The sequence below is a fragment of the Melozone crissalis genome, unplaced genomic scaffold (assembly GCF_028551555.1).
Source record: "Melozone crissalis strain CALT ecotype California unplaced genomic scaffold, PUWL_Pcris_2 ptg000016l_1, whole genome shotgun sequence".
Lineage (NCBI taxonomy): Eukaryota > Metazoa > Chordata > Aves > Passeriformes > Passerellidae > Melozone > Melozone crissalis.
The window spans coordinates 45,727,092-45,742,086 of NW_026535794.1; the positions used below are offsets into that span (position 1 = coordinate 45,727,092).

A 14,995-nucleotide genomic window follows, 5' to 3' on the forward strand; every position below is an offset into this window, starting at 1 on the left:
AGAATGCAAAAAATAATTTGAGAATATAATTAATAGAGTTCATAATTGTGTAATTTCTGAAGAAATTACTGTTTGTCATCCTTTGTCTACTTACTAAAATGAGTTTCTTATGATTTTATAGCCTGTCATCTTCACACCATCTAATGCCTATTATTTCTCACTTTCTTTCCTAAAAGAGGCTATATTTTTCCCTCTTTTTAATAGCTCTGTGTTACTAGCCTGGATATGGAAGTTGTTGCAGTTAAATCTCAGTGATATCCAAGTGTCCCCTTTTAAATTTAAAATTTTACAATAGGCTATTGCAGGGACAGGGGGACGTGAAGTTCACTTGTAATGGAAGAATTAAGCCCTTATTCAACTAGTAGTGAATTAGCCTAACAGGGTGATTTCAAGAAAATATACAGTAAGATCTTCAAACAGTGTTCAAATATTCTGAAAGCTATACCATACAGTATATTTTCTTAAACACTCTCTTTGTATGACTTTGAGCATTTTTTTTCAAATTACTTTTTACCTAGCAAAAGAAAGTTGACTTTTTACCTACCAAAAATATGAATTTTGATTTTAAAGACGAGCATTTCTGCTCTTAATAGCCAGTTATCTCTCTGAAGTACTCAAAATGATTGAGAGGAATGAAAGAACAGTTTTTTGTGTCTGTATGGATTAGAATGAATTGATGAAATGCAGAAATATTAGGACAAACTCTGTTGTGGATTTTGGAGACTACTTAAATAAGCTAATAAAATTTCAATCTCTGTGCTGCACATGAAATAACATGAAATAGTAATAATGTCCTATAATTTAATATATTTGATTGCATATGTTAATTTGAAATGTGTATAATATGAACCTTATTAAGAGCATGCTACCCATTTTTTATGTGACTGAGATTGTTGTGATTTTTTGATTTAATCAGTTGTCCCGTTGGCTTCATTTCAGGAGGAAAAAGGGGAGCACCCCAGGGAATGCTGGGCTGTTCCCTCAGCTGCTTACACTGTGCTAATGAGGTGTCTTCGGGAAGGGGTAAGGCTCTTTCATGGTCCTCAGTAGATTTTCTCACAGTGATAACCCTTTAGGCATTGTGTGAGGATTGTAGCCTGCAGCATTGCAGTACCTTGTCAACCAAGCATTGCTCTTGAATTTAAATAATCATAAGACCATGACCTAAGCAGGAGATTAATGCAGTGTTGTTCTCTGTACATTCAACATTTATGTATTGCTGCTTGTGCTGGGGGAAATGGGATAGTAAATATAAATTACTGTTAATAAATGTGAAATTTATTAATGATGTAGGCATCTTTTGAGAAATGTTCTGACAGTTTGTGCTGTCCTCTTGCAATTTGATTTTCATACATCTTTGTAAATCTTTGAGTAAGATTTAAGTTTCTTTCTTGAAGTGGATTATATACAGTTTTTTAAAACTGCATTGTTATCCTACTGACTTGTCAGCATTCTTTGGAGGCAAAAAAGTAGTAATTTGGTTTATTCTCATACCTGTGCTTTACTGTGTTCTTCATTTTGGTGAAGGCTTAGCTGTGCTAGAAGAAAGGAAGAAAAATATGCATATAGTTTCATTTTGAAAATGAAAAAGAATTGAGTGGAGGGTTTACATTCACTGTTTGTATGAGACCATGTTACTTTATTTTTGCCCGAGGCAAAGCTCAAGGCAGAAAACATGTCAGAGATTGCTCGAAGGTGGAAAGCAAGAGGAAATACCTTTTTTCTTTCCTTTTTGAGCTCTTTATTGCCTACAGATTGTGATTAATAAAGGAAGAGCCTAGATGCATTTTAATATCTTCAAACCTTCATGTGACCAAGAACACAAAACTGAGTTTGTATTGTGCACAACTTCCAGCTCATAATTAGAGTAAGATGTCACTCTAAGGCACAGTAGTGAGATGCTATTTAATTATAAATTTAGTAATGGAAGACTTGCTGTTTCTGAATATACAGTGTGCAGAAACTAAATCAAGACATCCATAGGACACTAATTTATTCCTATAAAATAAAATCACTTCTTAGTCCTGAAACATGTCAAATTTTTCTTAATCATTTATCTTGATATTTTTTTCTTGGAAAAACAACACAAAATAGAGGTACATTTGCCATGCAATAGTTCAAATTAAATTTAATTAAGCATAAATTTAAAATTATGTCTAGGCTAGCCAGCTACATCTGTGCACATCTATACTTTCTGTTTGTGAGTATGCTCATTTTTAATGTAGATATGTATCTTTTAAAAACATGTTTGAAGCTGTAAAACTATGCAAGACTTGAGGATGGAAGAGACCTCTGGAGGTCATCTAATCCAACCTCCTGTTCACAGTATGTCTAAATAGATCAGGTTGCTCAGGAACATCTCTATTCATGTCTTGAATGTCTCTAATAACTATGGTCCCACAATCTCTGTCAGCAATGCCTGCACCTCCTTCACAGGAAAAAGTTTTTACTTGTTTATGCTTGGAGTTTTCACTCCTGGCCATTGCCTCTTGACCTGTGGCTATGCAGCTCTGAAAACATTTGTCACCAGCTTTTCTCTATTAAAAGCACATAAGTTTCTCATTCTTACATTAATAATTTTAAAAACTTATACATAATTACATAATGAACTAATTGTAATTGTTCTAAGCCCAGTTGTGAGTTAAGAAAATTTTAAATCAGGATGTTTTCTGAAGTGAATATAGACATATTGTCTCAGTATTTATGAAAATGGCAAACAAACTTCTTGTAATAAGGTCTGAGCTACCACATTGCATTATATATGCCGTATAAATACTCACTTCTAGTTTTAATTTCCAGTTAAGAAGCTTTATTTTATGTATTTAATAAAAAAATCAAGAAAATAAAACCAGTTAATGGCATTCAGTACTATGGTTTATATAGTTTTGATTTTTGTAAGCTAAGTTCACTGTTCCTGAGTTTTATTATGAACTACTCTGAAGTGTTCTTGGACTTCTGAAGTTTTATAAGATTTGTCATTATCAAAACAGAATTGCCCTCTGAAACAGAACAGTAGAACAGGAAGAAGTTTGAAATATGTGTGTGTGTCCCTTTTATTTGCCTATAAAGGAACAAAATGTTCAGAACATGCAGGCAGTGTCATTTTCATGTACCTTCTGTGCCTGAAAATCTAACAGTGATAAAGAAAGTGTATGGGTCAGTGAAAGGAGTTTTAGGGTGATGGAAATAGAAGATTGGGAAAGTCTTTTATCTGTAGGGGAACACAAGTTCAAATTTCCTGAATTTCAGTGTTAACTTGAGACAGAAGATGATTTTCAAGTCAAGCAAAGAACAGTTGAGTTCACTTATGTGTCAAAATAAGGGAATTGGTACACTCATAAATAAGTAAATGATAAGCTTGATTTGACATGTTTAGTCTTAGTATAATGTTGTGGTCTGTCAGAATGGATGTAGTAAACATTCCAGTATTTATTTGCTAATCTTTTCCAGCAACTGTTTCCAACAGTGATACAAAGTGCCTGTTCCAGGCATCTGTATTTGTTTAAGTTCAACTACTAAATGTTTGTGTTCAGTCTCTAAGATAGGAGGGTCCTGATTTCTCCTGCTAAAATGTATAACTGTTAGAGCTACTATGTTATCCAGTCATGGAAGATACTTGCTGTTTCAGAAAGGATATTTCTATTTATTATGGAGTACCTAATGCTAATGTGAAAACCATTTTCCTTTTATGTATTTTGCTTCATTTATTCAAAACCCTGTCCATACACCCAGCATTGTCCCAAACCAAGTGCAGAATCTGGGACTTGCCCTTCTCAAACTTCATATGGTTGGTGATTACCCAGACCTCTTAATTTGCTGAGGTCTCTCTGCAGGGCCTCTCTGCCTTCAGTGGGGTCAACAGCTGCCCGCAACTTAGTTCCATCAGTAAACCTACTTTAAATAGATCATAAACTATTTTATCCTAACTTCTAATAAAATAAAGTTATGGTATTTTTTGGTAGCATGTTTGTTATCATAGTGACTGTAACTTCAGTGCTTCCAAAATTTTTGCTGCATTTTTAAATTTATAACAGTCAGCAAAAATATCTGGTAGATTCAGTTATTTTAAAAACATGGGAGTAGATTTTTTATGATGTTAATTCCCCCCCCCCCCCCCCCCCCCCGGTAATTAAAATATAAAGACTTGATTAAAAGGAGTTTTCTTTTTCTTTTAGTAGTTCGCAACTTTTTATCATTCTGGTGTTTGCATTTTCACTCAGGGCTCTTTTTCATTAAGCATCCCTGACTTCACTGGAAACAGATATATCTGCAAGTGTTCAACATGACTGAAAATTAGGAGCTTTAAGTGTACTTTATAAAACTAGTTGAAACCTAAACTCATTGAAAATAAAGTATGTGCTTCTTCTTTTATACAATTCTATTCATAGTTTTAGATTTCATGCAGTTCATTATGTGGACAGAGGGTTACTGATATATGGAACTGCTTTACTCATTTCTTGAATATCCATTTCTGTTCACTAAAATGGCTTATTTGCTGGTAAGGTCACTGGATGACTCCTTTAGTTAAGAGGCCAAATATTAGTTTAGATCAGGCTTCCCTTGCAGACAGATAATTAAGCAGAACATGGTACAAGTCTTGTTTAGATAGTGCTCAAGAACAGATACCAGAGGACTGAAATGGAAGGTCTCAAGTGGCAGCAATAGAATTACTTTGGCGGCATCATTGAGCTTTTAGAGCACAGTGATGATGCATGACCATTTTGTAGTCAAAGTAGCAGGACAGTCTGGAACAGGGCATAACTCATCCCATCAGTGGCTGAAAGGAAATAAAGCACATCTTCAGGACTGAATTTGATAAAGAAAAACAATAAAAATTGTATCTGGAAATTTGTTAACATTATTAATCCACTATATATTGCTTTGATCATGATTAATTAATAGGATTATAGTTCATTTATTAAGTGTTTATGCCTGCTTAAATTAGGAGTGGAGTCCCAATTGGCAGTCTTAATAATCACTTGATATGTAAGAGAGACTTGGCAATTATGTTTCAGTTATGGATTTAATTGTTAAATGCATCAATATAGTCAATTTGATAAATGCATGTATTTTTACCCTAACTCTACCCCCAAAAAAAGACTGAAATGCAGAAGTACAATTCACAGAAAAAATATTAAACTGGGCATTATTTATAAAATGTTTTCAGAATTTAAATTTTACTAAACATGTATGAGTATCTGTGTATTTAGGTCTTTTGTAGGTCAAAATAATGCCCTATTTTGCAGTAATCAAAACTGTAAAAAGGGAGAAGCCTAAATTCTCTTTGGTTTTATGGCTGCAAATAAGAGGGAAGACCACAGAATTCAGTGGATTTTTTATATAAGAGTGTAACCACTTTAGATGGAAATTGACTTTGGTATTTCTGTTAAATATTTTGAGTAGAGCTGCAGTTCTATGGATGAGCAGGAAGCATTATAATGAAAATGGTGAATGCAACCTTTTTTTTTTTTTACAGCATTATACTAAGGGTTTTCAAATATTTCTGCATCTAAAATCTATATTTTAGAACTACTAAGTCAATTGAAGGAAAAGTGGATATTGAATATATTTTAATGAAGCCTAAGTTCTTCCCTTCTGCAAGTTTTCCCCTTTTGTACTACTTTCTGAAAGGTTTCATTATCGTTGCTCACAGTTGTTGGTTGCTCTGATTGTAAAGATAACTCTCAGAAATCCAAAGCTTAGTAGGCTAAAATAGAGATCAGTATAAGAAAGAAATCTATTAGATATTATGATGAATTATTTGTGAAACCAGACTATAAAGATAAATTGAATTATAAAAATTATATTAAAATTCATTCTTGTTAAATTCAAGATGCTATTAAAGACATGGTTGAGAGACTTCACTTTTTCTGTAGTTCAGGACTGAGATGAGGTGAGGCAATGCACAGCCAAAACAACACCAGTGATATATCTTCCAGTTAAAGACTCTGATTTTAAGTGAAAATTATTGGGTTAGTACTAAAAATACGAAGGGTTCAGAATCTCATATGGAAATTCAGGACTTCTTGTAGTAAATGGGACCTAATAATTTAAGTCTTAAGCAGTGGTCAGGATTGTCTGCTTAGAAGGGAATTATGGAACAACTTAATTTGCAAGACAAATGCTGGTACAAAGACAAAGAGGGTTTAATGTAAATTTTCTTTCCTAATGTAACTGAATCTCTCATAATTGTACTATTTAGAACATGTTCTAGTGATGAATGCTGATCATGGAACACCTTTAACATAACAAAACAAAAGCTTTTCATTTGTAATGATTACATTTAATTTGAGGTGATTATTTGGAGATGCAAGGTTTTGTATTAAGTTATGCTTGTATTAAACTGCCTTTGCAGTAGAAGAGAAAGTGGGGGGAAGTAGGATCTGTGAACATAACTTTGTCATCAGGTGAGGTTTCTTGAAAACTTAGTTTTGCAAGTATCAAAAAGAATTAAGAACCACACCAAGACAATATACATTGGATAAAATGTGGACATAGCTGTAATTTACACAGAAATTACAAACATTTGCAAATGTGTTTTCCTTCTCCTTCCTCTAGGAAGAGCGGGTAGTGAACCATATAGCAGCAAAGATAATTGAAAATGTTTGTACTACTCGTTCATACCACGCACAAGGATTTATTACAGGAGAAATTGGACCTGTCTTGTGGTACCTTTTCACACATTCTACAGGAGATTCTTTGAAGATAACTCCTATTTCGGTAAGGAATTTCCTTTTGTGGTAGAGTAATGCTTTGGCCTTTAGTCTGAAAAACCTTTTGAATTGGAACTGAAATGTATTTGAGCATGTTTGTGGTAGATTTGTGGTTTTTATATTTCAGACACATTAAAATAGATTTGAAAAATTTCTGAAATTGAAAAATGTATTTATTACAGTTCAGTGCTTATGAATTGTTCTTGTGATTCATCATTTTCCAGAATATATATTTCCTTATGCTGGCAATAATGAATTACGTTTAAAAAGTTTAACCTTTCAAAGAATCTATTAAATTCTTGCAAAATTGAAATTTCTCTTTTTTGATGATTTTTCAAATGAGAATTGTTTATTCTCTTTATCAAAGACTTGTTTAGAAGACTTAGTTCAATTAATCAAATTTCTTTTTATAAAATTGTTAGAGCCTAGTCTTTGCCTAGAATTTTTAAGGCAATATAGAATGATAACAAGACAAATAGAGTGTTGACATGCAAGCAGAAGGTTTGGAACAAAAGGATTTATGAGGTAGAAAATACTTAGCAGGACTGTTAACTTTAACCCAAGAGCATGTAGTGACAGGATGGGGGGGATGGATTCAAACTAAAAGTAAATAGGTTTAGATTAGATATTGGGAAAAAATTCTTTATTGTGAGGATGGTGAGGCATTGGCACAGTACCAATGTTCCCCAGAAAAGTTCAGCTGCCCCATTCCCTGGCAGTGTTCAGGGCCAGGTTGGATGGAGCTCTTGCTTTCCAAATGGAAAATGGTAGTGTCACAGCTGCAGCAGCATACACATAGATACATCTAGCATAAAGGTGATAAAAGAGAGAAATAAGAATTCATTTGAAATGTGGCTGAAGAGGTAAGTGGTATCATAAATTTATGATTAAAAAAATCCATTTATTGATTTTTTTTGTCTTAGTGTATATTTGTGGCAGTCTTGCCTGCAATATAAACTGCTCAAATATTGGGAAAATGTCTTGACATTTTCGAATAGAAAACCTATTTAGTAAATAAAAACCTTGGCTCTGTAGCATCTGAAATTCTTGGCAAAAACAGTCTTAGAACTTTCATGGGTACAGAATAGTCTGTCTCTAAATATGTAAAGTATATGTGTGTGTCGGGCTATTAGGCTGCTTTTTTAGAAAGGGTCTTTTTGAGACTTCACCCATTTGATCTGTGAGTTTTGTGCTTAGATCACAACTGCATGCATGGGAAAAGACTGGAGATAACAGTTATGACTTCCTTTACTTACTGAGTTTTTAAAGTAGCCTACTCAATCCTCTCTCCTATCACTACTTTTGCTATAAGGGTTGTTTTGTACCATGTACTTTCTATTCTTGAAAATCATTAGACTGGGGTGTTGTTATTTGTTTGCTTCTAGGTCATAGTATTTTATTTTTTTAAATCTCTTTCAACTCATGCTGAAAGTTCCCTCTTGTTTCTCTGCTATCTGCTTGGAGAACTTTGCTTCGTCATTTACCATTCTCTTGATTCCTACAGTAGACTCCCAGGGCCGGTCCATTTGTAGGGGCCAATTGGCCAGTTATGCCTGCATCGTGTACCACAGCAAACAGCATATTCTGGAGAACCTATCTGTCTCAATGGCATTCAGGCACTGAGCTAAAAGGGATCATAGGAGGAACTGTCAGTGTGCTTTTTCTTTTTTTTTCTTTCCCCTCCTGAAAACTCAATTTCTTCTTGGCAATGCAGTATGCTTGAGGCGGGCAGAGCTTTCTTCCCTGCTCAGTAATAAGCAGAAGTTACATATCTGATAGTCAAGAATAAACTTGTCATCAGTGGAGATTCACTACAGCTTTCTGTATCTGTAGCTCAGAGGTTACTGTCATCAATACTGTATGGTTTGCTCACCTTGCCCTTGGATGAGTATCAAGAGACCATGAGAGGAGTGAGTTGTTGTTTGTCCCTCTCTATGCTTTGCTTCTTTTGAGAACCCAGGTCGCTGGGTCCTCTCAGGTTCAGGTGAACCACTAACAAGCCTTTTCTTCTCTATAGTGTTTGTGCTATAGGCATCTAGCCTCTTTTAAGCAGTACTGATGAGAAGAAAATTTTCCTGCTGGAAAAACTGGAAGGTTGCAGAAAAATGTGTAAGAGGAAGCTAAAACCTGAAGAGCTTGTTGTAGCCTAGTTTGCTCCTTTTTTTCCCCTTTTTTTTTTTCTTTTTGTGTCCATTGATAACTACCACTATGTACTAGTCCAGTGAGGCTCTGTTAATTTCTCAGTGCAGTTGGACAGTGCTGGTGTTTGTGTGATCTCTTCCAAGTGAGTAGACTGAACATATCACAGATTGTGAGTTCCTCAGTTCCTTCACCTCTTGTTCCTGTAGGTGTGATACAGCAGCCTGATCTTTATGGGCTTCTTGTTCAGCTAGGCCTGTTAAGTGCAGTGAGTTTTACTGCAATATTTATATTCCAAAGTTGAATCATCTGGCAGTCATGTGTTGACACTGGGACTTGGAATGACATTGGTTTGCCAAGCTCTTACTTCCTAATTCTTTTTATTGTATTTAAAATCTTCGTATTATAAAATATATTAGCCTTCAGAAGCTACTCTAGAAGCTTTCTTACAGATGACATCTGTCAGGATGAAGCAGTGTGTTTTGGGAGGTCATGATAGCTGCAATTACTGGAATTTCCTAGAGAAACTAATCTGATTTGTGGAACATCCTTTCAATGGCAATTGACAATCTAAGCAGGAAAGATGTTTTTTATCATTCTGTTGCCTTTTATTTCTCAAAGTTGCATAGCGATGTGTGCTTGGATGTTGAGGCCAGCATTTTAAAAAGACAACCAAGTTGAGTGTGCACACTGAGATCAGCTAAGGTAAAAATTTCTTCAACATTTTATGCATATCTGTGGTATAAATGTACATGTGGACAATATAAATAAAATCATAACTGTTCCCAACTAGTGTTCATTTCCTGTGAAGGCAATAGGCTTCCTGGAGATCATACTTTTCCCTTGTGTACTTACTGAAGACTCAGTCATGCTGGAGGTCGGGCTTGTTCCAAATTCACATATTGGAGAGCTTTGAATGAAAGCAGCTGTGAGGAGAGTTGCAAGAGTAAGACACGTTTACCATTTTATATCCTTGGTGAAACTGCTTTCTTCTAGTTTTTCTGGCCTTCATGGAAATTATTGCTATCCATGTAGCTGAATCCATCTCCTTTTTTCAGTCAGATTGTTTTACACAAGTGTTCTTGGGTCTGAATGGGCTCCTGGATTTTCCCCTCCACAGTTTTAGAGATTGTTTCTTTTATCAGAAGATTGAACTTTAATACTTTTATATGAAGTGAATTGAACAAGGAAGCTTCTAAAGTAGGATGCACTAAGGTGATACTACTTTAATCTTTTTGCTGCTTTGTAGTGAAACACTAAAAGTAAGAAGTAGATAAACTGATTACTCAATGCCTGATATAATTCATGGTTATGTATTAATGCTGCTGTGGCATTTAGATATATAATCTTAACTTCATCTGATAAAAATCAATTGATATTGAAATCTAGCACAGGAAGATCTTTTCCCAGCTAAAGTTTATGGAGATTTTAGTGGTATGCTAATTTAAAAAATAAAATACTAATGTATTCTCCAGTTATAGTGTACTGTATAATTTCTACATCCATTAAATTGTTGCTACAGATATGTAGGCATTTTTGTCCTACATGACCACAAAAATTGACATCATCAGTGTCCTATTTAATTTTATTATGCAGTCATTCCTGCCTTATTTGAATGTATCCTGAAGAATTTATTCTTAACTGACATCTATATTAGAATGTAAAAATACATTTCTGTTAAGAAATTGTCTGTCATATCTTTACTTAGAGTTAGCAGTCTGTCTGCAAAGTCTATCAGCAGTAAAGGACTACGGAATTCTCATTGTGATTATTTCAGTCAATAATAAAAATATATCAAGAAGATTCTCTGTCTTTAGTCTCTGGAGTCTAGAAATGACACTTCACTTTGTCCTGCCTATCAGAGGTGACAAATGAGGATTGTTATCTCAGTATTTTTTTCTCACTTTGGAGTCCAACATGCCTCAGGTAAATATCACAGATTTTGCCTGTAGGAGAGCTGTGTCTTTTTATCATTTTGCTAGACTCAGAAAAAAAAATCTGTAAGATGTCACAGTGATATTCTGACAAGCTCAGCAGCAGGAAGAATATTTCTTTCCAGTATGCTGAAAGTTTTTTAAATTTTTTTAAAAAATCTTTAAATTTTGTTTCTAGGAGATAACTTTTTCTGCTGGAAGAGAAGTAACAAAACATAAGCTTCTTAAATGGAAACTAATTTGGGAAAGCTCACACAGTCTTTTTTGGGGATTTGGCTCCTTTGTCATTTTCTTAAGTAATTGGTATTGAATAGTTTCTTTCAGAGACTTCTATATTGCAGATACTTTAGTGTATTCATTCTCAAGCTTGAGAGTCATGGAAGATATCCTGAAAGGGTGAATGTTACCCAGTCACATGTAGCCTGTAAGACTAAAGGGTATGGCAGAGATGATCATAGAACCCTGGAGTATCTCAAGTTGGAAGTGACCAATAAGAATAATGAGGCAAAGTTTGGAGCTGCTGAGAGAAGAGATGCTGGTTAAGGCTCCAGCAGAGAGCAGGGGTGGAGAAGCCAGTTCCAGGAGAAGTTCTACTGAAGCCTTACTTTGACTAAGAACATTTAATGATTTCATGTTCCAAGATTGCTGCCTGGAGATGATGGTGTGAGCTCTATTCTTATGCCATCATCATCCATTTCTAGTTCCTGCTCCACCACCTTTTGACCTATCTCCATCTGTTTTCTCCCAGTATTGGATCTACTGCAGTGGTTTAGAGTGCTCTGTACTCTATCCCGCATTTAAATTCTATCTTCTGCTTTTCTGCTGTAGTGTTAGGTTCGTTCATACAGCAGAGCATTCTGTGATGTACAAACTAATGGGAATTGAAAGCTTCTCCCCTTGGTTATTTGTGGGCTGGACCTTTTCTGCTACCTCCAAAACTTCAGTATTATACTAGAAGACAGCCTCTGATGTCTTTCCTATGAGGTTTGCCTGGAAGTAATGTGATGGCCACTCCTGTTTGTCAAGGTGTGGTGCAGTGATCTAAGGCAGTGTAAAATCTGCAAAGAGCATGTTAGCACACCAAGTTAGCTCCATGTTGCTTTGGCACAGCCTGTCCCTAGGTCTCAGCAGTTCATTGGTAGTACCACCCTCAAGGATGTTTTTAGTGAATACACAGTCATTTTGAAAACTCCTGCCCACTCATTTTGAAAACTCTGAATAGAGGTGAAGAGCTGGATGGTATCCTGGGGGAAATTGAGCGTGCTGTACCAAGGAACTGAGATTGAGTGTCTGTGTTTAAAAAGAGAATTAAAAAATAATAAAAGAAGAAAACTAAACGGCTGCAATCGATGTGGTTCCTGGACCAGAAAGGACAAGGAAGAACAGGAGCAGAGTAGATGAACAGCATCAATAAAATGTCTGTCAAGTTCATGGTTTACTGGCTTTTATGCCTTTTTTCTTCTTTTTCCTTCTTTTTTAGTTGCTTTCGAGTAATGTTTCTAAGGGCAGTGGTGAACTGGGTGGTTTCTGCTGTTCTTAGATGGAAAGCTTTTCTCTGGTGGTCGTATTCTGTGTAATTGACTATAGTTTCTCTTAGATGAGACCTTATTATTGAGTGCACACCAAGTAAACAGCAATTTCTAAATATAGCTGGTCTGAAGAGAACAAAGAAATCATAAATATGACTTACATTTCACAAAAGGGAGTCACCTTCAAAGTTTTTCCTGAAAAACAGATTTTCATGTGAATCCATATTTGACATCAGCTCTTCTTCTATGCTAACAGTATATTCAGACCAAAGGAAAAAAAATTAATGTTTAAAGAGTCTTATTTTCTTTATCTGGAGAGAACAAATGCGGTTACAGTATCTTGAAGGTTGCATTTTTATAGATATCAAAAGGAGATGGATTTGGAGATGAGGCCACCCTGAAGATTGTTTGGTAATGTTTGCTAGGAAATAGCTAAGTTAGTAGACACTGAACAAGTTTTTGCTCACTTTAATGGAGCATGGTCAGTACCTACATTTTCAGTTTCAGTACTTTCATTTTCATAATATTAATCAGTGATTAATATTATTTTAATCACTGATACTTGAAAATCAACCATTTGGAGAATAGTTTGCAAGTTTATTATACTAATAAGTGTTTCCTAATAAGTACCTAGATCTGAAGTAGTATCTAGAGCTAAGGGTAGACTTTAGACACTGAAATAGAACATACCTCATTATTGTCCATGAGCAGAGAGAGACAAGATGCCCACCTTTATGGGTACCCATAAATTCTGTGGTGTGTGCTATGTCTGTATTTTCTCTCCCTGCTCTCCTTTCTAATACAGTGTTATCTGATGCTGTTTATATTCTGTACTTGACAAAAGACTCAAGCATGGGCTGTGATGCTTCATCATTATTGTTCTCTAGAGGAAAAGAGTAATGTGACTTTTTGATGTGGATGTTAGTGTATGAAATATTTGAATTTCAGCTGCACAGAGTGTGTACCAATGTATTTAGAAGAATTCCAGGTCTCTGAAAATAATTGGTCTTAACCCCTAATATCTGTCTTAAAAATGAATCTGTATGCATTCCTTTTTTTCCTAAACTATTGAAAAACTCACCACATGCTTTTATTTTCAAGTATTTTTCTTGAGATAATAGTCTCCTTAATTTCTTTTTTCCACTTTTGTAGGCTTTGTGCAGAATTACTCGTTCCTCACCTAATGCTTTCCAGAGTGTCATTGAAAAAGTGGGATTAACAGCTGTACTGAATTCCTTGGCAAATGGAATGTGCAAAATTCAGCAGTACATGCTCACGATGTTTTCAGCAATGTTGTCATGTGGAATTCATCTACAGAGGCTAATTCAAGAAAAGGTTTGAGTTCAGATTAATATTTCACTGGCATGGAATTTAATGAAAGGAAAAGTTAAAAGTGACACTGCGAGTGGTTTTGGGTTTTCAAAATACGTCTCAGTGACATTTGCATATCTGAATAGCAGGAAATGAGGAACGTGTTTCTTTTATATTTCTATTTCCTTAAAATCTAAATTATAAGATGTGTAGTTTTTCTTTCTCTCATGGATCTTTGAGAAATGGTACTAATGGGTGTATAAATTGTTCCTGCAGCTAGGATTCAATCAATCCAGAATACCCTAGCCTGACCATAACTGATAATGGGGCCTAAGGAAAATCAGTAACGAATCAGTAAGGACAGCTATTTGACATAGCTCTCTTAGACATTTAAAATAGAAAATAAGGAGTGTCCTGATTAAATCTGAAACTGTACTTTATGCTCTCCTTAAAGGACCTTAAGTCAATTTGTGAGTGAAATATCTTGCAAGAATTAGCATTTTAATACCTTAGGTTTTTCTTTTTAGTGTCACTGAATAAAACAACTGGATTTGGTTTATATGTAATATAATTTTTGGTAGAAGTGGCTAAAAGTTTTCTATTTTGATCCTCAAATTATTTTGTATTTAGAGAAAAAGTCTTTCTTTTTTGGCAGTGTATCTGTATAGTTCATAAATGAAAGTAATAATCTCCCTCTGTTTGGAAAGGATAAAAACCACAAAGATAGAAGGAGCTACAGTTCTTGTTTTCCTCAGATACACTGTTGTAATGTATGTTGTGATGTGACAATCATCTTGACTATAATAATCTGTTGGACATTAGTTGAGAGAGAGTTTTATTTCCCAATGTATTGTTTTAACAATTATATTAAAATTAAAACATAATCCCACCCATGTGGCCTGAAATCACTCATTCTCTTCCTAAAATTAATTTCTGTACCATGTCAGAATCGCCAGTTTGTTTTTGTGAGTGCATGTCGGCTGGCCTTAAACTTTCCAGATCCCACAACAGCAGCACTAACAGGTGGCAAATTGTCCTGTAATGCTGTGCTAACAGTGTGCATTACTGTGAGTTGATGGTATAGTCAGAGGAATATGGTCAAAAATCATTCACTTAAACATTCAGCAGAAGAATCCAATGTGCAGCTAGCCTATGGCTACAGTGTGATGTTTTCTGTGAAAAGTTTCTTATTATATAGGACTTACTTTGCTAAAAGAACTCCCATAATGATACTAATTTCTTATTGACAATGGCTAGAATTCCATTTATGATACTGCAGTTCTTATGAACAATTCTAATCAAATTTTACAGATTAGAAAATTGAAATACGGACAAATGTAGACATTCTTTTAATAGCATATATCAAACT

General features: G+C 34.9%; 1 protein-coding gene across 1 annotated transcript in view; it reads left to right on the forward strand.

Moving 5' to 3' along the window:
* Positions 1-14,995, forward strand: part of ULK4 (unc-51 like kinase 4) — a 211,241-nt gene that overhangs the window by 38,484 nt on the left and 157,762 nt on the right. The window contains exons 19-21 of the mRNA XM_054274292.1: positions 940-1,023; positions 6,559-6,720; positions 13,468-13,650. Coding sequence (XP_054130267.1) covers positions 940-1,023; positions 6,559-6,720; positions 13,468-13,650 — 429 coding nt within the window. The remainder of the gene's footprint in view (positions 1-939; positions 1,024-6,558; positions 6,721-13,467; positions 13,651-14,995) is intronic.